Source organism: Scyliorhinus canicula, chromosome 1 (genome assembly GCF_902713615.1).
Source record: "Scyliorhinus canicula chromosome 1, sScyCan1.1, whole genome shotgun sequence".
Lineage (NCBI taxonomy): Eukaryota > Metazoa > Chordata > Chondrichthyes > Carcharhiniformes > Scyliorhinidae > Scyliorhinus > Scyliorhinus canicula.
Window position 1 is genome coordinate 187,212,752 of NC_052146.1, and position 25,317 is coordinate 187,238,068.

At 48.7% G+C, this 25,317-nt stretch overlaps 2 protein-coding genes across 2 annotated transcripts in view; both read left to right on the forward strand.

Annotated features, from left to right (window-relative positions):
- Nucleotides 1–5,887, forward strand: part of vsx1 (visual system homeobox 1 homolog, chx10-like) — a 30,980-nt gene extending 25,093 nt beyond the window's left edge. The window contains exon 5 of the mRNA XM_038804843.1: nt 749–5,887. Coding sequence (XP_038660771.1) covers nt 749–1,014 — 266 coding nt within the window. The 3' untranslated portion in view covers nt 1,015–5,887. The remainder of the gene's footprint in view (nt 1–748) is intronic.
- Nucleotides 5,888–13,091: 7,204 nt separating this feature from the next.
- Nucleotides 13,092–25,317, forward strand: part of acss1 (acyl-CoA synthetase short chain family member 1) — a 104,682-nt gene continuing 92,456 nt past the window's right edge. The window contains exon 1 of the mRNA XM_038804870.1: nt 13,092–13,666. Coding sequence (XP_038660798.1) covers nt 13,288–13,666 — 379 coding nt within the window. The 5' untranslated portion in view covers nt 13,092–13,287. The remainder of the gene's footprint in view (nt 13,667–25,317) is intronic.

Consider the following 25,317-nt stretch of genomic DNA (forward strand, 5'->3'; position numbering starts at 1 on the left):
ATACCCCTTCCGATGAAGGAAAGCACGCAGTATGCCTTCTTGACCACTCTATCGACCTGCACAGCCACCTTCAGGGTACAATGGACCTGAACTCCCAGATCTCTATGTACATCAATTTTCCCCAGGGCTTTTGCATTTACCGTATAGTTCGCTCCTGAATTGGATCTTCCAAAATGCATCACCTCGCATTTGCCCGGATTGAACTCCATCTGCCATTTCTCCGCCCAACTCTCCAATCTATCTATATTCTGCTGTATTCTCTGACAGTCCCCTTCACTATCAGCTACTCCACCAATCTTAGTGTCATCTGCAAACTTGCTAATCAGACGACCTATACCTTCCTCCAGATCATTTATGTATATTACAAACAACAATGGTCCCAGCACAGATCCCTGTGGAACACCACTGGTCATAGTTCTCCATTTTTAGAAACTCCCTTCAACTACTACTCTCTGTCTCCTGTTGCCCAGCCAGTTCTTTATCCATCGAGCTCGTACACCCTGGACCCCATGAGGCTTCACTTTCTCCATCAGCCTACCATGGGGAACCTTATCAAATGCCTTACTGAAGTCCATGTATATGACATCTACAGCCCTTCCCTCATCAATCAACTTTGTCACTTCCTCAAAGAATTGTTATAATACCTACCAGAATGAAATTAAATGTGGAGGAAAAGACAGAAAGAGGTTAAAAATAGAGAGATCTGAGGGAGTTGGTCATCACTAATCAGCCTTTAATTAAAATCTAGGAATGCATAAAAAATCTGTTGACCCAACACCAAAAACTAAAAGTGAAGCAACTATAGGAGAGGATGATGTGGAGAACAGCATCGAGTCATCACAAACTGAGGTCAGCACAGACCGGGTGCCCATGACCACCACAGCGGAAGAAGACAATATGGCCTTGGACCTCTCCAGCACGGAAAAACCCTCGAGCAAGGACAACAGTCCAAAGCAAAGTATTTCAAGGCAGCCCAATGTGGAGATCAGACAGAGAGGACTGAAGAAGAATTAAAATTGTCACGATGCTGCTATCTGAGCTGATGGGGCCCAGGGTTGAGGAACAGTCTCCCCACCACGGAACCACACATCTCATTTTAAATCAGGTTCCTTATGGTGGTGAAAATACAAGGATGGCTTCAGCAAAACAGGAGATCAACTATTTTACCTCTGCCATTGAGCTGCTATTGATTTATTGGTCATTAAATCAATGACCGACAAATAGTATTGTAGTTTACTCTTAGTAAATATGTGCTGTGAAGCAGGGCATTCCAAAGGAAATGTATGCAGGATTGAAAATATCACGGCTAAATCCTGTATTATCTCCATCCCACCTTCTCTTACTACTGAATAAAGCTGCCCCCGGTGACTGGAGAGGGATGATTCCAGTCCAAATGGAAATATATGACTTTTGAGGTGGAAAACATGAATGTGAACAGTAGCTGACAGCTACAGTAAAAAGGTAAACCCAAATGAAAGATTACGTGCATTGAAAAGAGTAATTGGTGAAACAGCTCGGTGAGGGCACATATTAGTGCTTGAATGGATTGCCTATTGCAGCGTTAGGAGGCGTAGGCAGTCCCTATGTCATTTGATCCCAATCTCTAATGGATGGGTGGAATAAGCAAATATAAACAAATGCAAATCACTTCCCAAGGAAGATAGCATCACTTTAAGTATCTTTTGGGTACCTTGCTGTTAATTAACATTGAAATGGCAGAGGCATGAAAGCATGTCTCTCCGTCCTCTTTATTGTCGAATAGCTTGCCGAGAAAGGGTGGGAGAGACAAAATCAACTCCAAAAAATGAGGCATTGGAAAGAAATAGTTTCTGTTTAAGTGTTTTGCCTTGAGGGTAAAATGTCGAATAAATTTGCAATTCAATGTAGCCTGCACAGAGAGCAGCACACAAACTGGAAAGAGATATCAAAAAGGCTGCAACATGATTCTCAGAATAGACAATAGTCTGGCATGTCTTAAACCAAGGGCAATGCACAGGCTGGTGTATGTTTAGCAGAGGGTATCACAGCAACTGTTGCGTGTTCCCCAGAGTAAGGTACAGTGGGTGGGTATGTAGGCTGGGATGTGTTATACAGAAGTTAATACATAGGCTATAATCTGTCCTGCAGAGAGAATTGCCCAGGCTGGGATGTGTTATGAAGTTGTGATGTACGGGTGCTGGTATATGTTACATCATGGGTAATGCACTTAAAGTGTTTAAGATTCTTAGAGGATTCGAAAGGGTGGATAGGGACAAACCACTTCCTCGGAGTCCAGAACAGAGGGCATAACCTTAAAATTAGAGCGAGACCATTCAATGGGTCATGGGAATCTGGAACTCTTTCCCTCAAAAAATCATGGAATTAAAATAATCAGCCAATTAAAAAAATCAAAACTGAGATAGATTTTTGCTGGGCAGAGATATTGAGAGTTCTGGAAAAAAAAGTGCAAAGATGGAACATTTGATACAGATTGAGCATACTTTAACTGAATGGTGGATCAGGTTTCAGAGGCTGAATGGCCTACCTGTTCCTATGCAATTTATGGACTCTCAATGCGTTATGGGTGGGTAATGGGGGGGCGATGGGATGTGTTATCCAGCTGGTAATGTATCGCTCGTTTGTGTTATGCGTTGGGTAATACAAGGGATGCATGTGTTCTGCAGTGGGTAATGCATGGGATGGGTTGTAGCACAATTTCTAGGTTTCGAAGTCCTATAAAACGTAAAACGATTTTGGACGTGTTGAAACTGGGATTGCTTTCAGCTTTGTGGCATAATTTCAGCCAAATAATACTTTAACACATAACAAAACAGGATATAGTTCACTTCAATTATGTGGACAACTCAAAGTTCCAAGACAACATAAATCCTGATCAAATCCTAAAACCTGAACTAGTTATTCTGGTTTCAAAGCTCAAAGATATAAACCTACTTCATAAACCAACCTAAGAACAAACAGCAAAAAAATTAGGAATCAGACATACACATTGTTGATGTCTTTTCAAGGGTATTTAATATTTTTTACAATTATAAACTATTTTTAGACTCAGTTATGAACTGAATGGTTGTATGATGCTGAAAACTTGACATTTACTTTAAAAGTTTTGCTACCTCACGCTTTGTTTTGACAAAAAATAATATGTGCTTAGTGTCTGTTGTTCTAGATAAGTGTTCCCTGCTAAAATGCTGTTGAATTATCGCCTTTCGGGGTATTCTCAGGAGATGGAGAGATGAATGGATAATAGGTCTGTGTAAGACCTCCCTCACATGGTCAGCTTCTGATTTTCCCAGTATAGCCCACTGCAGTATTTTTAAAAAATTGTTCTCTGAATGTAGGCATCATCAACAAGGCTGCCATTTATTGTTCTTCACTACTTGCCACCTAGAAGAAGATGATGTGTCTCCTTCTTGAAGAGCTGCAGTCCATGTGGTGAAGGACCATCATGCTCATGGCAGCGAGTTCAAGGATTTTGACCAAGTGATGATGAAGGAATGGCGATATATGTCCAAGACAAGACGGTGTGTGACTTGGGAGGGGTGGTTAGAGGCACTGATTGTTAGGTGTCCAAGTTTACAGGCTTGGAAAGCAATGTTGAATAAGTCTTAGTGAGTTGCTGCTGTGCATCCTGGCCAGGCCAAGGGGGTGAGAGGAGGTAAATATCGTTATTGGACCAGTAGTTCGATTTTAAGCGATCCAGTGCACTTTGCAACAGACAGTGACAATTGTTGATCTTTTGGGCAGATGAAGCATACGGTGTCACCGCAGCAATGAACTCATCATAGGAACAGAGCATCAGTTACCCTGAGGAGAAATGTAAATGGGTTAAAAATATCATAAACAAATGCAAGCTTTTGTAAGTGGCTGCGAGTTGCAGTTTTGTGCATGGAATATTCCAGAAACAGATTTAAAAAAAAAAAAAAATTGCATATGTGTGTGATTCTCAGCCATTTCAAGTTTAATAATTCCAGATGAGATAGATGGCTAACCCTTCATAATTATCTTGGCCACCAGGAATTGAAGATTAATCTCCCAGATCCGGCTACACCCAGGAGAAACATCAAGGGGACATTTTCTTCTGTGTATTTTCTTTTGAACAGTTTGCTTCAGTTTTAAAGCTATTGCATATGGGAGGTCAGAGATAAGGAATTCCACGGCAGGTAGCACACCTTGACACCCCAAAGCCTTTCCACCCACTACAAGACACAAGTCAGAAGTGTGGTGGAAAACTCCACCCATCTGGCTCAGTGCAGTTCTAATGATCCTCAAGAAGTTCAACGTAATCCAGGACAAAGCAGCCCATTGATTGGCACCCCATTCACCACCTTAAACATTCACTCCCAGCAACGCAGTGGCAGCAACTCATCACATCCCCTTCGATAATACCTTGCAAACTCGTGACCTCTACCACTTGGAAAGACAAGGGCAGCACATACATGGGGACTCCGCTACCTGCAAGTTCCACTTCAAGTCACACATCATCCTGATTTGGAAATATATCACCATTGGGTCAAAATACTGGAACTTTCTCCTTAACAGAACTGTGGGTGTACCTACACCACATGGACTGCAGTGGTTTAAGAGGATGGCTGTCCATCGCCTTCTCAAGGGCAATTTGGGATGGACAATACCAACTCATAAACAAATAAAGAAAAAAGACTTTTTTATAATCAAGAATCATTCAAGTAAGTAGTGGATGTTGTTCTCTTTCCAATTGGCATAGGAAGGTGGGCTATGTGAGGATGAATGTGTCAAGGTGAGTAATGACAGGAGTATGGTGGCAGTGTGCTTGGATGTGGGAGAGCATACGACAAAACTTCCGCGAATACATCCAAGTACAGTTGCCAGTGAGATGGTGACTCATTTTCATCAGCTGATGAACTGCTGATGGAAGTAGAATGAATTCTTGCCTCCTAATGACTGGTGGGGTGATGCTGTGATGTGCCAGGCTCACATCCTATTACCTGGGGACCATGAGAAAAAAACACGGGGACATATGGAGAGCATGCTGGCAGACGTTAACATGTGAACTGACAGTCATGGTCCTTGGTATGAAAACCGGCATTACAAATGAAGAAACTAGCCATCAGGAATGCTGTAGGGGACTGATATTCAATTGGAGTGGATCTATTCACCTTGGTCCACAGGAAAGAATGGGCATAAAGGGCCTAAATGGATAGCTCTTTCAAAGGCCCGGTGCAGGCATAATGGGCTGGAGACCTCTTGTGTGCTATAAGATTCTATGATTCCACATTTGTTTGATCAAGAACATACCTAAAATAAATCGTATGAAGTCATGCGGAGGGTGGAGAGCATTCTATTCAGAAGATAATGGTGAGAGTAGGTATAATTATAAAGCATTTTGAGGGCCTTCAGTTGTAACCAATTGTGTCCAATACCGTCCAATGTAACATTTTTGATGTGAGCATCAGAAACCTTGGCCAGGCTTGGATTAGCATTTGACCATGTCCTGAGTTACAATACACCAGACAGCATACAAACAGTCGAAAGCTAAAGTTTCCTTTCCAGGCGTGGTTCTGTACAGTTGTGGCTGCTTTTATGCCGAATTGTCCATTGGTGGCCAGAATACAGCCTACATTGTACCTAAATAAAATATTTAATAAGCCACAATGACTTCTTTAAAGATAATGTATGGCTGTGGGGATGACTGTCACTTCAGGATGGACATTCTTAAGAGTAGAAAATATTAATTATTCTATGGCAAACACAAATAAATCTGGCATGATTTTCGACCAGTAAGCTTAGTCCTGTCATGTTTGTCAAAAACACTTTTGCTGTATTGCTGTATAAATCTTGATATGTAATCTATTTTTCATCCGTAAATGTTTTAACTGCTGATGTGTGATGCCGAATAAACTTTCAATTCAAAGTTGGTGCACTTTGCTTTGTCATAGCAGCATTCCTTTGCTTGGTAATTGTGGATGCGAATGTGGATCAGGAATGGCAGAGTGCCATTGATTGTAATTAAGGACATATCAAACATATCATGTAATTAAGGACATATCAAGGACATATCGTGGGCAGCACGGTAGCATTGTGGATAGCACAATCGCTTCACAGCTCCAGGGTCCCAGGTTCGATTCCGGCTTGGGTCACTACCTGTGCAGAGTCTGCACATCCTCCCCGTGTGTATGTGGGTTTCCTCCGGGTGCTCCGGTTTCCTCCCACAGTCCAAAGATGTGCAAGTTAGGTGGATTGGCCATGATAAATTGCCCCTAGTGTTGGGTGGGATTACTGGTTATGGGGATAGGGTGGAGGTGTTAACCTTGGGTAGGGTGCTCTTTCCAGGAGCCGGTGCAGACTCGATGGGCCGAATGGCCTTCTTCGGCACTGTAAATTCTATGTAAACACTATAAGGAATACAGGAAATGAAATGAAAATAAGTATCATACAGCACAGGCCATTCAGTCTATGATGTTTGTGGTGGCTCTTTGAAAGGGTTATCCAGTTAGCATCATACCACTGCTATTTCTCTACAATCCTGAAAATGTTTCCTTTTCAAACGTATGTCCAATCTCCTGTTGCAAGTTACTTTTGAATCTGCTTCCATTGACTTTTATTTAGGCAGGGCATTCCAGATCATGATACATTGTGCAAAAAAAAAATCTTCTGCTTTCTCCTTTGGTTGTTTTGCCAATTATTGCTTGCTAATTTTCTTGACAGTGGAGAAACATTGTCCTTAGAATCATAGAATCCCTACACTGCAGAAGGAGGCCATTTGGCCCATCGAGTATTCTCCGACCCTCTGAAAGAGCACTCCACCCAAGCCCACTTTCCCACCCGATCCTTACTTACTCTTATCAAAACAAATATCATTTGGAACGCATCTATGAAATCTCACCTTTAAAAAAAATACATTTAGAGTACCCAATTCATTTTTTCTAATTAGGGGGCAATTTAGCATGGCCAATCCACCCAGCCTGCACATCTTTGGTTTGTGGGGGCGAAACCCACGCAAACACGGGGAGAATGTGCAAACTCCACACAGACAGTGACCCAGAGTCGGGATCGAACCTGGGTCCTCAGCACCGTGAGGCATCAATGCTAGCCACTGTGCCACCATGCTACCCGTATGAAATCTCTCCTTAACCTTCTCTAAGGAAAGCAATCTCTGTTCCTTGTGTCTCTCTGCATTACTGAAATCACACAACCCTGATGCCATTCCAATAAATCTCTGCACTCTCTCTGAGCTGGAAAGATATAGTGGGGGTCAGAGGGGAATCCTACACTCCCCCCCCCCCCCCCCCCCCCCCCCCCAACCCCCTCAATTTAATTAACACTGAGGAGGTAAAATAGATCCCCAGAGAAGATCCTGGATTGGATCTCAGGTGCATACCAATTCATATCCATCGTGGTCTAAATGCTTTGGCTTGGGTCAAGGGGCACAATTATGCTATGTTTTCACAATCACTGTTGTAAGGGCCCTTCCTCTTAATTTACTTATTTCCTGTTTCTTTTACTTTGCTGTTATCTTGTTGATCCATGGGTATTTAATGGACATATATCTTTAAGTCGAGCAGAGGAAGTGAGGAACTCAAAAGTTGCAAAATGGTACAGTGTGCTATAGAGGCTTAACTCGTGAACAAAAAACTTTGAACTTTTGGCACCCAAGATTGGCTGGCTGGTGGCCAATGAATTGATGTTACGACCCACACAGGACTTATGGGGTAGGAATGATTAACTACCTTTGGACCTTGCAGAATATGAGCTCCCCCGATTCCATGGGACGGGTCCGGATTGGCACTCAGTGCCCCCTCCTCCCGGTCGGTGCTCATGGGGCCCTGGGGTTCACCTTGGGACGGAGGGGCAGCTGGTTTGAGCCCCGGCTGCTCCTGCATCATCTGGCTCTGTCAGCCCTGGCGGCTCCCCGATGTCTGCACCGAGGTGTCGACGCCCTCGGCGATCCTCCTCAGTGATTGGGCCATGCTCTGCAGTGACTCGGCAATGCCCACATTCGACTGAGACAAGCTCCGCCGCACCTCAGCCAATTTTCAGCATCACATCTGAGAACGGGACATGTCCCGCAGAACCTCATCAAGGTCAGCTGCAAGGGCCGGCAGAGCCAAATGATGCAGGGGCTTGGAGGATAGCCTGGTACTGGGTGACATCCCCCAGTGAGTTGGACATACTGCCGAGACCCTCAGCCATGGCCGTCACTGACTGCGTGACACCTTTTCTACATCCACTAATGATGCCGATGTGGTGCACCACGTTCTCCACTGCGGTCTCCAGCCTAGCAGTGTTGGCCTCAGTGCCACGCATTGTCTCCTGCGCCCGTAGCCACTGGGATTCCTCCAATCGGCTATGGACCTGCTGGAGTGTCGCTGACTCTGAATGTCCCGGCCGCACCCTAACGCCTCCATTAGCTCCGGGTAACCCTGTAACAGAGGCTCAGCATCAGGCTGGGACCCAGCTGGGTTCTGGGATCCAGCAGACCTCCGACTGCTATCTCACCTGGGGGTTCCTACCCCCACCAGATGTGCATCAGCAGCTGTGTGGTGCTCACCAGATTGTGCCCCAGAAACCTGACAAGCGTTTACCACCGAGTTGTGTGTCTCTGCGCTGGTGGAGGGTGGGGATGACAGCTGTGACGCCTCGATCGTGTCTTCCTCGGAGCTCCCCTCCGAGGTGGTCTCATGGGAAGCTGGAGATGGGGCCCCCAGGATGGGCCAGCGCCGTTGGCTGGAGGACCTGCAGGAGAATGGACATGGTCAGTGGGAGGGATGGGTCAGTCAGTAAGGCAATAACAACTCAAGTTTGATAGGTCTGATGGGGCCCGGTGGATCCTCACCTCTGTGGTTTTCGCCAACCTCCATGTTGGTGACCGCTCTGTCCTAGGCAACCCCCGTCACCTCCAGGCCTTCCTCAAAGGTCATGAGGATTCTTAAGACCGGCACCCCTCCTCCTGTCTGGACCCTCTCCTGACGTCTGTGTGAGAGTTTCCCTTGTGGAAACACAGAGAGGACATCGTTAGCCACATGCATAGTTCACAGTGGTGGTGGGTGAGAGGGGGGGGGAGATGTGTGAAGGAAGGGTTGGGGCAGCTGAAGGGTGGAATGCTCATGTGGCATTGGAAAGATCTCGGGGGTGGGGGCATTGGTGTCTACTCATCCATGCTGCCCAATTAAGGTAGTTGATCGTTTAACAGCACTGAAGGCCAGTTCTCCTGGTAACGCTCCCCGAGCTCACAGCCATCGCCACCTCATCCCAGACAGCACTGGCTGCCTTGTGGCTCACCCTCCGGGGCTCTCAGGGGAACAGTACATCCCTCCTGGCCTCCACCGCGTCTAGGGGCCTGGCCAGGTCCGCGTCGTCGAATCTTGGGGCCTGTGTTCCCGGCGCTATTGTTCAACCTTGTTAGCATGGGGTGGTGGCGAGCGTGGTTCCGGCAAATCAGCTGGCGAGCCTTCATTTGCACCGTGAAGCCTGTGCGGCATTGTTAAGTGGACCAATTAATGTTGTATTGTCGGCGTCGCCAGGCCAAGCGGCGAGAACCTCGCGGCAGTTCCCACTCGAGCTCCAAGGTGTCCTAGGTTTCCGGTTGATGGCTCCCGTCCATGTTGGTGTCATTATCGCTGGTCGGCACCTGGGATTGGGAATGGGGACTCCAGAAGGGGGCGCCCCATCACCAGCAGCTCCTGCAATTTAAGATGCCCGATTAGACCGCGGGCCGGCCCGGGGGGGGGGGGGGGGGGGCGGCAGTGTGTTTCGGAGGGGGGAGTAGGTGGTGGAGGTAATGGTGGGAGTGAGGTGGGGTGTTACAGGTGTCACGAGGAACTGCAATTCAGCAAAGTCTCACTTCCTCACCCGATGCCAACCTCCACCAGGGCCACTGCCCTTTCCTTGGGCCCGCTGACCACGTCCAGGGCCCTCTGCTCTGCCGCAGTGAGGGGTCGCCGGTCCAGCAGTTCCCCTCCAGACTACTCCCGCTTTCAACGGGCCAGGCTTCTCCTGGGGGTAGGGGGGTGGAAACAGAAAACGCAGTGTTACACAGTCCGATACATGCAGCCCAGGGGGTGGGTAGCTGGTGCCTTTAGTGGCCAGAGCACCCAGTCATGACGGTCGGTACAGGTTCCGACATATGGTGCAAGGTGGGATTACAGGTGTGCAGACAGGGGTTAGTGCCGGGGACACAGTGCTGCCGACTCACCCTGGCCATCCTGAGGAGGTTATGCATCGGCACTGCTGGCCAGTCTGATTGCCCACGGCGCTGAAGGCACCTGCCACCTTGATGTGCCATCAATTGTACGCGAGGCGAGTGCTTTACCAAAGTCAGGCTTTAATAGACTAGAACACAGCTCTGCGATCGTCTACAATGGAAAGGACGATCGTCAGGCGTCTGACCATTAATACCTCGTTAATGGAGGCGTGGTTAACTCAGCCTCTCGGCCAATCGGTCGGGAGGCACATGACCGACCAGGGCCAATGGTAAGCCGACGTTCTGGCCCAATGGCAGACAGGTATGCAGATCATATCACCACACACCTCAACCCAGGCATGGTGAATGGCGGCAGCTGGCAGCCTCCTTCCCGGCCTGGGGTACAGGGTTGCCCATCTCTCCTCCATGGTGTCTAGCAGGGTCTCGAGTTTGGTGTCTGTAAAATGGGGTGCCGCTCTCCTCGCTGCCATCTTGTTGGCTGGGATGGTGTGTTTGGGGAGTGAGCTGTGTATATGCGGCTGCAGCTTGTCAGCCTCCTGAGTGTCAATCATGAACCCAGCGAATCCGGCATCATTTCTTAGTGGATTGATGTGTTCCATGTGGCGTCAGTGCTAGCCCCTCAACTGTTGTTGAATCGGTCCGGGTGCAGGACCAGTTTTGGTGTCCTAGAAGTCCACCAATCCTGTCCCGGCATCAACACTTAGTCTCAGAACGGAGAATTCCGTTGACTGTAGAAGTTATAGGAGCCATTTGCTTCTTGAACCTGATGTACTGAAGCAGCACACCAGAGGGTGCTACATTCCACATCCCATGAAAGGGCTCAGTAATTCTGCATTAAACCATTCTCCGCCTCGCGCCATCAGTATTGGAGTCTCTGGTGAGGTGGAGAGTCCCAAGTCAGTTGTGCTGGTTCGTTTCCGATGCTCCGCCCCCCCCCCCCACCTCCCCCGCTGGCGTCAGGATCAAGTTTCACGCCCTATTCCAGCGGAAGGGTATAAATGGGTCATTAAGACCCATTTGCATTCACTTAGTGGACTGGGCACCATATTCTCCTGGCCCGCGTGATTCTCTGGTCCTCTGGGCCGGGAATCACGTGGCCGAGAATCACTACAGGTATGGACAAACTTGTACCTGGCACGGTGGATGTCTCGATGGGCCAAGGAGGTAACTGCTTAAGGGAGTTGCCCCCAAAGTACATCTGGAAGCTAGAGAGCAGTCCAGACAGAGGCAGTGAAAAAAAATACTGTTGTAACACTCACCTGGACATACACCTGCTGGTTCAGACACAGGAATTACCACGTCAATTCTTGGATAGAAAAAAAGTCAGCTGTGTCTAAACCCCTCCTAGCCTTGAGCTACAACCATTCATTCATTTCCCTTACTAGGCTGTGATTGACAGCTTCCACACACATACAGCTGTCATCTTTGCTTCATTCATCTTCATTCACGCTTGAGTAACTCCGAAGTGCCCTAACTGCAATGTTTATAAACATCAACCACTTCAAACACAATTTTTAAAAATAAAGGTAGAGTATCGAATTTTTTTTTCAATTAAGGGGCAATTTAGCGTGACCAATCCACCTAAACTGCACATTTCTGGGTTGTGGCGGTGAGACACGGGAAGAATGTGCAAACTTCACATGGACAGTGATTCAGATTCGGGATCGAACCCGGGTCCTTGGCACCGTGAGGCTGCAGTGCTAACCACTTCAAACAGAATTAAGTGCTTTCCAATCATCTCCCTTCATGCTTGAGTGATTTTGAGTTAGTCAGCTGGAAATTGACACCACTTAAATGGAAAATTTTGCCCCCTGTCTTGCCCGACACAGAAACTTCAGTCAGAGTTTGAAAAGCACAGGAGTGTGTCTATCTGCTCTCAATCCCCTCTCTCTTTGTCTCTGGTGTGTGGATAAAGGATGGGGCGGTTAAAGGGGTGGTAGGTTAGATTGTCATTATCCAGTTGTGTTTACTGCATATGTGATTATGACCAGTGTGAGTGTGAACAGTGTGAGTGTGGACAGTGTCAATGGCAGACAATTATAAATGTTGGACAGCGTATGATCTTGTGACCAGTCATCTTTTTATCTGCGGTGTTTTTTTTTAATGGCACTGTGGCACAGTGGTTAGCACTGCTACCTCACAGCTCCAGGGTCCCGGGTTCAATTCCAGCCTCGGGTCACTGTCTGTGTGGAGTTTGTACGTTCTCCCCGTGTCTGTGTGGGGTTCCTCCTGGTGCTCCGATTTCCCCCCACAGTCCAAAGATGTGCAGATTAGGTGGATTGGCCATGCTAAATTACCCTTAGTGACCAAAACAGTTAGCTGGGGTTACTGGGATAGGAGGGAGATGTGGGCTGCTATTGGATAGGTACATGGATTACGGTAGAATGATGGGGTGTAGATTAATTTGTTCTTAATCTAGGACAAAAGTTTGGCACAACATGGTGGGCCGAAGGGCCTGTTCTGTGCTGTATTTTTCTATGTTCTATGAAGTAGGGTGTTCTTTCCAAGGGCCGAATGGCCTCCTTCTGCACTGTAAATTCTATGATTCTATGAAACATAATTCAGATTCTCACATTGCTCCGGTAGAATTTGTACTCATGTACTCTGGATTACGAGAAATTAGCAGCCTACCCCCATTACAATTGATGAACAGTTGTGAAAAGGTGGCAAACAGGAGCAGACAGCCGATGATGAGAGGGAAATTGGTTGCTGTAATTTGATGCTGATGACATTTGGGCAGGGCGGGAATGCCCTGCAAGCTGCTTTGTGATGTCAGTGTGTTTTGTGATCTCAGGGCAGGTAGAGGTGGTCTGTGCATTTGAACCTTCCTCACACCAATTCTCCTGCAGCATGTCTTCACCTCAAGGGGGCCCCTTCCTTTCAGCTCAATCTTCCTCATGCTACACAGCTTCCTATTTTGGGCTGGGCTCTTCTCACACTGGGCGCCTCCTCCTGCTCCCCACGAAGGACGGCTCACTTCACCAGGGATCTTCCCGAGGAATCTCCTCCCGGCGCCCCGCTTGCTGCACAACTCACACGCAGCCCAGCCCAGGCGGCCAATCAGCACCCGGCAACCTCCCTAACACCGAGAGAGACGGAGAGAGTGGGACATGGCAATGATCATGGGGTGCAGCCGCCTGCTGCAGATTCCCTTCCGACGCTGCCGCCTTCCCTGTGCATCTGTCACCGGCAGGACGGCGGGGAAGAGCTCGGGCTGTAGCCGGGCGCCCGACTCCAGGGTCCGGCTGTGCCACGCCGCCAGCCCTTCCGCCGCCGACATCAGCGCCTACCTGCCCGAGGCCAGCTCCTTCCCCCGGGTAAAATCGTTCGCCGACCTGTTGGACTTCGCCCTCAGCGACCCCGACCAGTTCTGGGGCACACTGGCCAAGGAGAGGCTGGTGTGGGACCAGCCCTTCCACCGGGTTCAGGACTGTGACTTCAGCAGAGGCTCCATCGCCTGGTTCCTGGGGGGACAACTCAACGTGTCAGGTACAAACCCTCTCAGCAATGAGCTCTGCACTTTATTGCACATTCTGTTGTGCGTTTATCTCTACTACTTGGTCCTTTCTGTGGCTGTGTTCCAATTAGGGCACAGAGTGGATTTGCCTTCTTTCTATATTTTCTATGTCCGAATGTTTAGAGTTGCCAGGTATGGAATGACACCACCACAAGTTTCAACCGGCTATCGATCAAAGAGCCAAACACCAGTTAGTTAGTTCAAGGTCAAGGATACTTTATTTACAGACAATCAATCATGCAACATAAACACTACTGGTTAACTACAGCTATTACTAAGATAACCTGTACTTAGCTTCGGGCACCCGGTTTAGATCAGGAAGCAGTGGCCGCTGTTCAGGATCTCTTGGGTTCGAAGTGGTAACTGCTGCTCGTCCTTCTGGTAGTGGGCATTGACTTGCTTCTGGTGTTGCTGCAGTTGGCAATGGCCGTGACTGGGGTACCAAGGCCAAAAGAGAACGAGCACATGGCAAAGTCTTCCTTTATACTTGGGGGGGGGGGGGGTCTTTTGGGCGGTTCTTTGATTTGGACCTTACTACAGTACTTGGGTGATCCCTGATCACTCTGTTTGATTCCTTAGCCAATAAGTGGGCGGGGATCTGGATGGGTGGGCGTGTCCCAAGCGGTCATTGACCCCGTTGTTTGCATTTCCCTTGGACAGGGAGTGGCGCTGAAATGTCTGGGACTGTCCCGGTTGCTGGAGTACCAGTCCTTTGTGTTGGGGGAGATGGGCCATCACCTGCTAATCGGCCTGATTAACATGCTAATGGAACGGAGTTTCGATACCGGCTGGACTTTGCTGACATATGCATTTCAGGCTCTGAACCTGCCTGACTCTTGGCTTGTCCATTTTACCCATCAGTCTTTGCGAGTTGCTCTGTACTTAGTTGGAAGTGGCCATCCCAGATGGCTACAATTCCTACTGGGCAGCTGGAAAGAAAGCGAGGACATGGATCCCAGATTGACAAATATTGGCTTTGGAAAAATAAATTTCTTTGGAGTCAGATGATTAAAAACAGGTGAAGGGATATTCTCCCCTCAGCAGCTCCAAAATGGTGACTGCAGTGGTGAAGCTATTGGCAAAATACTGATCTTTATATTTTTGTATGGATTGAGTTTTCATAGCTTAAGACACAGCAAAAATATCAAGAAACACAAATTGTATTGTGTCAGGAAATTGAAACTCTCTGCCCACCAGATCTTCTGGGCGTCATAACAATGGGAACTGAAAGTGAGTTGTCAAACTTTTCCATTTGAAAAAATGAAATGAAAATCGCTTTATTGTCACGAGTAGGCTTCAATGAAGTTACTGTGAAAAGCCCCTAGTCGCCACATTCCGGCGCCTGTCCGGGGAGGCTGGTACGGGAATTGAACCGTGCTGCTGGCTTGCTTTAAAAGCCAGCGATTTAGCTGAGTGAGCTAAACCAGCCCCTTTGCTGAGAGATGTCCAGAATCGTAGAATTTACAGTGCAGAAGGAGGCCATTTGGCCCATCAAGCCTGCACCAGGCCTTGGAAAGAGCACCCCACTTAAGCCCACACCTCCACCCTATCCCTGTAACCACACCCAAACTTTTTGGACACTAATGGCAATTTAGCATGGCCAATCCACCTAACCTGCACACCTTTGGACTGTGGGAGGAAACCGGAGCATCCCGAGGAAACCCACGCAGACACTGGGAGAACGTGCAGACTCCGCACAGACAGTGACCCAGCAGGGAATTGAACCTGGGACCCTGGCGCTGTGAAGCAACAGTGATAACCACTGTGCTATCATGCTGGCCAGCCGACCAACCAGCAAACTCCTTAACACTGAGAGTGAGAGAGAGCGGGACATGGCAATGAGCATGGGGAGCAGCCGCCTGCTGCAGATTCCCTTCCGACGCTGCCGTCTTCCCTGTGCATCTGTCACCGGCAGGACGGTGGGGAAGAGCACGGGCTGTGGCCGGGCGCCCGACTCCAGGGTCCTGCTGTGCCACGCTGCCAGCCCCTCTGCCGCCGGCATCAGCGCCTACCTGCCGGAGGTTACAACCCGGATTTCTGATGGGCAGAAATGCGCAGCAGGATTGGGTCAGGAGAATCTTCGCACACAGTGGTAATGCGCTCAGCATTCATAGAGTATCTTAGAATTTACAGTACAGAAGGAGGCCATTTGGCCCATCGAGTCTGCACCGGCCCTTGGAAAGAGCGCCCCACACCTCCACCCTGTTCCCTTTCCCCGTGTAACCCAGTAACCCCACGTACCCTTTTTGAACACTTAAAGGCAATTGGAAGATGCAGGCCAATATTTCCTATATTTAGTTTGTTACTTTAAAATAGTAAACTTCATAGCTACGGTATTTTAACATTTCAGGCTTCAAACTGTTCAAGCTTTGAACTTTCACTTAGTACCTTTGATAACCTCAGGACTGTCTCAAGTGCTTTAAATAATGTCCAGCACTTTTGAAGAGTAGTCATTGTTGTAATGTCACAAACGTTGTAGATAATCTATGCACTGGTACTCCAGTGCAGTCCTAGTCAGTTATCTCTTAATCAGATGATCTGGCTGTTACCTTATTGTTGTTTGTGTGACTTATTGCGTGCAAATATACTGTTGCATTTCTTTCAGTACAACAGTGATTACACTTCACAGTATTTAATTAGCTTCAAAGCACTTTCAAATGTCCTGTAACCATGGATGTGCTATGTAAGTGTAGGTTCATTCTCTTTAATCTTGCCTTTTAATTGAAGCCCCTTGCCTGGGCCTCTCCTTAGTGATTTTTTTCTGCACTCTCTCCTTGTCCTTGAAGTCTCTCCCAAAACTGGATACAGTGCTCCACCTGCAGCCTAACCAAACTACTGCTCTATTGCGAACCTCAAAAGGTCATGATTGGGAGTGAGGTGAGGGGGCAGCCATGTGATAAGAAAAAGAACCATTTGGTCCATTAAAGCTCATCATTTGTCAAATTAACCGAGGCTGTGATTGGATGAGGGAGGCTGGAGAGAGGATATTGGTGGGGTCATAATTAGACTGGGTGGGGTGAGGGGTGCTGAGAGATTATGGGGGTAGAAGGAGGCCATAAACTAGGTTTCGGGAGAGGAAGTTTGTGAGGACATTGCAGGGAGTGACCATAATTAGGCAGGAGGGAGCAAAGAGGACATGGGGGGGGGGGGGGGGGGTGGTTAGAGAGGACATTGGGAACTCAGACTGAAAACTGTTTTTGAACTCTCTGGTTCAACCTTAGAGTCCAACAGATCTTGCCAAGGTCCATCACATTCTGGGAGGTGTCCACTCTGCAACGCAGGTTTAATCTAGGTCGAAAGAAAGTTCTTACTCTTCATATTTTCCTGCATTTCCTGTTCCGCTCTCATCAGGAATGTATGTGAATAAATTTAAAGGGGGTCAGGAGTGGCTGAATGGCGTTCGATTAGATTGGGAAGGGTAAGTTAGAATGTCAGAGAAGCTGTGCGGAGATCGGGGGATTGGCGAAGACATTGGGGCTGTGATTAGAATCTGTAGGGCCAAAGTCTATATCATTGGAAAGGCAGTGATTACATTGGGGGAGCTTGAGAGGACATCAGATGAGTTTTGGTTACTTTGGGGAGCCAAAGAGGAGATCGTAGGGAGATCAAGGGAGCTGGAGAGGACATGGATGGTTGGATTGTCAGGCGATTACAGAGGGAGATTTAATCATGAGAGGGGAGAAAGTAAGCTTGGGGGGGTTCTGGGGATAGCATATTTTCTACCTCTGGCCCCCAAGTAGTGCTGTAAAATTACCCGCCTTCTTTTAGCTGCTGGGTTTCCTATGTGTTGGATGTTAAAATTTGTGGCACACTTTTCAGTGTATTTTAAATGGTGAATTCATTCCCAGAGAGTGGGTTAGTAGTCACTGTCTCCAAGCAACTTCCATTAAAAATAGTAGGAAGGTGGTTTATAGCCACCAGTATGATGCCTAACCCTTTCACTGAGGCGTGATCTGCTTTAATGCTTTGCAGCCTGGCCTCATTACTGTGCTACTCGTGAGCATCAAATGGTTATCCTGCTGCAGCACACCACCTATGGGCCAGTTGGGTGGACTAAAGGCCAACATGGCTGGCTAGTAGATAGGACCAAGGTGGGTAATGGAGGGAATCATGGAGAGAACGGAGGTGCACAGGGGTGGCAGCAGCTCGTATTATGCGTGTGAGACCAAGGGGAGCTCCTACTACTCACATTCTCATGTCACCACAGGAAAGTATTTCAAACGTTACCATTTTGGGCATTTTCTGCTGGAATACCAAGTAATACCCAGGGAGGAGACTTGTGGAGGCATCAGGGGTGTTTTACCTGCCACCTGAAGTGCTCATTAATCGACTGTTTATGGTTCTAAATTGGCAACGGGATGGGAAGGTCAAAATGGGTGGAGGTAGGGCAGCATGTGGCTCAGTGGTTAGCACTGGGTCTGCAGCGCTGAGGACCCAGGTTCAAATCCCGGCCCTGGGTCACTGTCCATGTGGAGTTTGCACATTCTCCCCATGTCTGCGTGGGTTTCACCCCCACAACCCAAAGATGTGCAGGGTGGGTGGATTGGCCACACTAAACTACCCCTTAATTGGAAGAAAAATAATTGGGTACTCAAATTTATATAAAAAATCCCAAAATGGGTAGAGATGAGAACCCGGCGGAATTTCGATATGCCATCATCCCGCCAGAGTATGTGCCCTTCCCACTTCCAAGTTCATCTTTAGTGAGAGCAAAAGATTCTGCCATAGTTGTCTCCTGGAATAGTAATTCACTTTCTATGCATGTCATTGTGCCAAGCCTCCAGTCGCATTCTAAAAGGGTTTATCATGTTAGCTTCAGCTCAACTGCCGGCAGAAGGCTGAGGGTTCAAGTTTCACTGCAGAGACATGAGTACAAAATCCTTGTTGACACTCCAGTGTAGTACTGAGGAGTTGTAGCAATGTGTGAGGTGCCATCTTTCAGATGGGGGTCAGATGCTCTGTTTGAAATCGGCAATCAGGCGGAGAATCCCTTTTTATGATGGAATCAGCGTTGGCGCCTGTTTTTGCATGCTCCGCGCCCTCCAAAACGGTGTCATCACGGCGCATCCCGCACACCGTTGGGACGGCCTCAGGACGTCACCTGGAGGCCCTCCTCCGATGTTCTGTCCGAGTTCACGATGGCGCGGGAGAATGTGTGGTCCCAATCGTGCGGGAACCCAGCGTGGCAGCTGCGGGCTGTGTCCAGCGCCCGCCACAGTTGGACGAGGGATGGTGTCGGAGGGTCCAGGGGGGCACTATCTGTCGGGTCTGGTCTGCGCATGGCTGGCGCCATGCTGTACGTCGCAAGCACTACAAATCATCGCTGTGTGCATGCGCGGCCACGAACACGGCAATTCTCCGACCGTTCATTTTGTTTAGGCCAGCCTTTTTATGTGGTGCGATTGCTAGTCCCTCACCGACCGGAGGATGGGTGAGGGGGTGGTGCCGATTTTCCCACGTAAAATGCCACGGATCCTCTTGAAAAAGCCTCAAAATCAGAGACTGTGGCCTGAGTTGTTGAATTGAGTCGTCTTTCTGCCCTGTCAGGTGGGTGTGAAATACGCCATGGCACAAATTCAAAGAGCAGTTGGGGCGTTCTAACTGGATCATGGTCAACATCACTGAAAACAAAGTGGTCTTTTGTTAATGCTGTTTGTCGGAATCCTGTGGTGCAAAATTGCCTGCTGAATTTCTTGCATTACAACAGTGCCTACATCTCTTAATTAGCTAATTGACTGTAATGAGCTTTGGGATGTCTGTGATTCTGAAAGACACTATGAATGCAAGCTCTTTCTTTGTTCTTAGTGATGCCCTGGTCAAAATAAATCTATTAACCTCAAGTCTTGAAAATGTAAATTGCCCCAACAGCCACAGTCTTCTGGGAGGTTGGGGAGGGGAGGCTCAAAGGGGGCAGCAGGGGTATGATCTTGGAGCGTGCCCCAGGTTGCTGCAGTAAATCATCCCAAACAAGGTACGTCCCCTACCGTCTTGCTTTCTAGCCCGAGTTGCAGAGTAATGGCTTGGCTTCCTTCGTTCTGCAGTCCCCAGCCGCATGTATTATTGTGGCTGTCAGAACAAGGCCATTAATTGGTCAGGTAAAGGCCTCAGTAGGCCTAAGGGCTGTCTGTCTGATGCCTTTACCCACCCATGGTAATATGTAAACAGTTCTAAGGGGTGGGTGGAGAGGCAATAGGCTAACTGTTCTATTTTATATGCCCCTCCCACCACTGCAAACATGCCATGGGAGGTTGTAAAATTCCCTCGACTGAGGCTAATATAACCGTTCCAAGGTCCCATGCCCAAATTGGGTCACAGTGCTCCGATGGAGTCTGGCCAAGTCTTTACACAACTAAATAATTAGATTGAATGATGTATCTGGTGGTAGTGACAACAAAAGCAAAACTAGTTTGACAGCCTTGGAATAATACAAGATGGAACTGCTTTGGCAAAACACTTTGTAATATGTCTGCACACCAGTTTTAAGTTTACTTATTATTTTACAATGTAGTGCCTCCATGTCCCTAATGGCATTTAACCCATTTCTGGAAGAGGCTTTATAAGTGCTCTTTTTCCCCGTGATGTACATTGAAGCATTCTGCTGATCACAGCTAATCACATTTGTTCAAAGTCTATCATCATAAATAGTGCATTATTTTTCTTTGAACTGCATGTGCTGAGCAGGTGACTGAACAACCATTGAGAGATTATAGAGAGAGTGGAGGAGGTAGAAATGGTGAAATGAGAGTTCAGGGAGGCAGCGTAGGTCAATGTAGGCAAGACTGAGTAACATAAAGCACCACTTCTTGATGAAGGAACAAATTGTTCCAAGTACTTAAAATTATACATTCATAAGAGATTTAATCTCTGCTGAATTTAATCCGCAGTTGTAATTTATTTATCACAGGTTTTCTCCTAGAATTGCTTTTCAACCATAGTTAAAACTGAGAAATAATCTTTCAAATACTGGAGATCAGAAACAAAGTTAGAAAATACTGCTAATTCGGAAACCCGCCCCAACACCAAGACTGTGGTCTTCCAGCCTTTCCCTACATATAAACATTTAAAAAAAAATAAAAAAAATTTTATTCTCCTTTTTCAAATTTTTCTCCCGAATTCACACCCAACAACAATCAATAACCAACAACAAATATCTCAAACCCCATATCAGTAACAACGATCCCATCCTCCCACCATGCCCAGACATCAGCCCGCATGTTAACATAAACAAATGACAAAGAAAAAAAGGAATCAGGGATTACCCATAGCGATCTTGAATATACACAGCCCCCCTCCCCCCCAAACTAATGTTCGATGTTATCCAGTTCTTGAAAGTGCATAATAACTAGTGCCCATGACTTGTAGAACCCCTCCGAGCTTGCCCTCAGTTCGAACTTAACCTTCTCGTGGGTCAAGTATTCCAACATACCCCCCCGCCACGCCGGGGCACAGGGTGGAGAGGCCGCTCTCCATCCCAGCAGGATCCACCTTCGGGCGATCAACGAGACGAAGGCTACAATATCTGCCTCCGCACCCGTTTCCAACCCTGGCTGGTCCGACACCCCGAATATGGCCTCCCGGGGACCCGGGTCCAGCTTCACATGCACCATCTTGGAAATTACCCTAAACACCTCCTTCCAGTACTTCCCAAGCTTTGGACAGGACCAAAACATATATGAACGTGATTAGCCCCCCCCCCCCCCCTGCAAAGTTCACACACATCTTCTACCCCTTCAAAGAATCGGCTCATCCTTGCCCTCGTGAGGTGTGCCCTGTACACCACCTTCAGCTGTATCAGCCCCAATCTTGCACACGAGGTGGAGGCATTCACTCTCCGGTGCACCTCACACCAGAACCCCTCCTCCATATCCTCTCCCAATTCTTCCTCCCACTTCACTTTGATCCCCTCCAGTGGTGCCTTATCCTTTTCCAACATAGCTCCGTACACTGCTGACACTGCCCCCTTCTCCAGTCCACTTGCCGCCAGCACCTCCTCCAACAATGTGGAGGCCGGTTCCTCCGGGAAGCTCTGTATCTCCTTCCTGGCAAAGTCCCGAACCTGAATATACCTAAACACTTCTCCCTGCTCCAGCCCATACTTCGCTTCCAGCTCCCCCAATCCTGCAAATCGACCCCGAGGAAACAAATCTTTTAGAGTCTTAATCCCCTTCTCTTCCCATTTCTGAAAGCTTCCGTCCCACCTCCCTGGCTCAAATCTGTGGTTCTCCCGGATCGGCATTTCCCTTGACCCTGCCCCCAACCTGAAGTGTTGGCGAAACTGCCTCCAGATTTTCAATGAAGCTATTACTACGGGACTCCCAGAGAATTTCCCCGGAGCTATCGGGAGCGGCGCTGTTGCTAGTGCCTTCAACCCCGACCCCCTGCACGAACTCTCCTCCATTCTGACCCACTGGGAATCAATCCCTCTGACCCAGCTCCGTACCTTCTCCACATTCGCCGCCCAGTAGTAATACATCAGGTTCGGAAGACTCAAACCCCCTGCCTGCCTTCCCCTCTGTAGCATCACCTTCCTCACTCTGGCCACCTTCCCACCTTCCCTCACCATATAAACGAGGTAATCCTTCCCTCAATCTCCCTGAAAAAAGACTTTGGCAGGAAAATCGGCAGTCATTGAAAGATAAACAGAAATCGCGGCAACACATTCATTTTAACCACCTGGACCCGATCCGCCAGTGACAGAGGGAGACCATCCCACCGTGCCAGGTCGGCTTTCACTCTCCCCACTAAACTAGTGATGTTGTATCTGCGAAGCCCCCCCCCCCCCCCCCCCCCACCACTCCCGGGCAACCTGCACCCCCAAATACCTAAAGTGAGTCCCTGCCCTATGGAATGGCAGCCCCACCACCCCTGCGCCCACCCCCGGCCGAGACAGCACAAAATACTCACTCTTGTCCAGGTTCAGCTTGTACCCAGAGAAAGACCCAAATACCCGCAGTAGCTCCAATATTCCTCCTATCGACGCACTCGGCTCCAATACATACAGCAGCAAGTCGTCGGCATACAAGGACACCCTACGCTCTATCCCCCCCATACTATTCCTTTCCATGCTCCCGAACTTCTTAATGTGCGATGGCCAACAGCTCAATCACAAGTGCAAACAGCAGGGTGGACATAGGACATCCCTGCCTCGTCCCACGGTGCAGAGAGAAGTATCTCGAACTGATATTGTTCGTGCGGACACTCGCCCTCGGCCCCTTATATAGTAGCTTTACCCAGTTCATAAATCTTGGTCCAATCCCAAACTGGGGTCCACGCATGCGCAATGGTGCCGGCGCCTATGCGCACATGCGCAGTGACTCCCTTCTTCGCGCCGGCCCGGACGCAACATGGCGTAGGGCTACAGGGGCTGGCGCGGAAGAAAGGAGGCCCCCAGCCCGAGAGGCCGTCCTGCTGATCGGTGGGCCCCGATTCCGGGCCAGTCCACAGCGGAGACCCCCCCAACAGGCCGCACCCGGACCCTTCAACGCCGAGGTCCCGCGGGCTAAGATCAGGTTAGAACGGCGCCAGCAGGACCTTGTTTTTCGGAACGGCCGCTCGACCCATCCCGGGTGGAGAATCGGCAGGGGGTGGCCCCATAGAGCGGCCACCGGCCAGCACCGCGCCAACTGCGCCGGCGCCAATGGCACCGATTCTTTGCTCTGCGGCGCGATTCACGCCGGTCGCAGCGATTCTCTGGCCCGGCCCTGGGTTGAGCGAATCCTGTCCAGTATGCTTGATAATGAGAGACCCCGCTCTTATAGACTACTAGCAAATCTGACAGGGTTTGCTGGGTAGCCTTTTGGCAGCAGGGGAAAGACATGCGATCCCCACGTAATCATTGAGTCACCACTAAATTCCCGGTGGACCCGGGGTTAATTTGTGTCAATTGGCTCATTAATGAGCCTAATTGACATCGTGTCAGATCAGGCCCTTCCATCTCCAACTTAATCATGGGAGATTTTCCTGCTGTTAGGAGACTGTTGAGCGGCTTCTCCTGTGATTAAATGGGCCCATCGCCATGTTTCCTGTCATGGCGGGCGGGATTAAATTCCACCCATTGTCTTTCTCTACCCCGGCTTCACCTCATCTGCTGCACCTGTGATCTCTCGATTTGACTACTTCAATGCTCTCCTAGCAAGTGTCCCATCTTTCCACACACAAAATAAACCCTGATGTTAGGATATCGGACTAGACCCCAATTTTTGTTAGGATAGCAGACAAAAAAACCCAAACAATTTGAAATTTGTAAATCTATGAAGAATGGATACTTCGCCCCAGGAGTGATTACTCTGACCAATAGGTATCTTTTACATTAAATCAAACTTTATTTTTAACACCGTATTAACCACATTAACACCACAGAAATAGTTCTACAATTAAACAGGTTTTAAATAAAATGTAGCTTATGCCCTACACCTTCACTATAAATATTCCAACCAAGGAACCCAATATAGTTCAAATGCCTCTTTTTTTTAATAGAGTTAACAAAACAAGTTTACTTGCTTATTTGTTTAGACCTTTGGAGAGAGACCCTGGGTGGGTCTAATCTCCTCTAATCCCGCGGCAGAGTGTCCACGCCGTCATAAATGCCGCCACGTTTTACAACCGTGTGAACGGGCCGCTGCCAGGATTAATTATGGCCCCTACAGGGGGCCAGCATGGTGTTGGAGCGGTTCGCAACCCTCCAGCTGCCAGTCCCGGTGCCAATTGTACGCCGCGGGATCCACGCATACGCAGCGGTGCCGGTGCCAACACGCACATGCGCAGTGGCCTCCTTCAATGTGCCTGCCCCGGCGCAACATTTCGCAGGGCTACAGGGGCCGGTGCGTAGGAAAGGAGGCCTCCAGCCAGAGAGGCTGGTCTGCCGATCGGTGGGCCCCGAGTGCGGGCCAGGCCACATCGGAGGCTACCCCCGGAGTCGGACCCCCACCCCCCTGAGTTCCCGCCGGCTGAGAGCAGGTTAGAACAGCGCCCGCGGGTCTCATTTTTTTTCACGGCCGCTCAGCCCATTCGGGCTGGAGAATCGGCGGGCCGGCCGCATAGAGCGGCCGGCGTCCCGCCAGGATTCTCCCCTCTGCGGAGAATCGCGTGCCGGCGTCGAGGCAACGTGGCCCGGTCACTGGGATTCTCCGACCTGGCCCAGGGATCTGGCCGCCTGGGAGAATCCTGCCCCCTTTCAAAGGCAGATCCAGTACACCTTTGTCTTGTCAGACTCTTCTGCTCAACCTAACAGCATTTGGCAAAACAGCAAAACTACAAAGAGACCAGGTTCCTCCCATTAATTAAATAAAAGCAAATTACTGCAGATGCTGGAATCGGAAACGAAAGAGAAAATGCTGGAAAATCTCAGCAAGTCTGGCAGCATCTGTAGGGAGAGAAAAGAGCTAACGTTTCGAGTCTGATGACTCTCGAAACGTTAGCTCTTTTTTCTTCCTACAGATGCTGCCAGACTTGCTGAGATTTTCCAGCATTTTCTCTTTCCTCCCATTAATTACATCATCTGTATCCCATTAAGATGTCCAATGACCTGCATAGATAGGACTAAACACAATCTCTCAAATTATTTACACCCCCAGGGAATCTCAAGCAATCAAAACAATATCCCATTAGCCATCTATATGTAGGG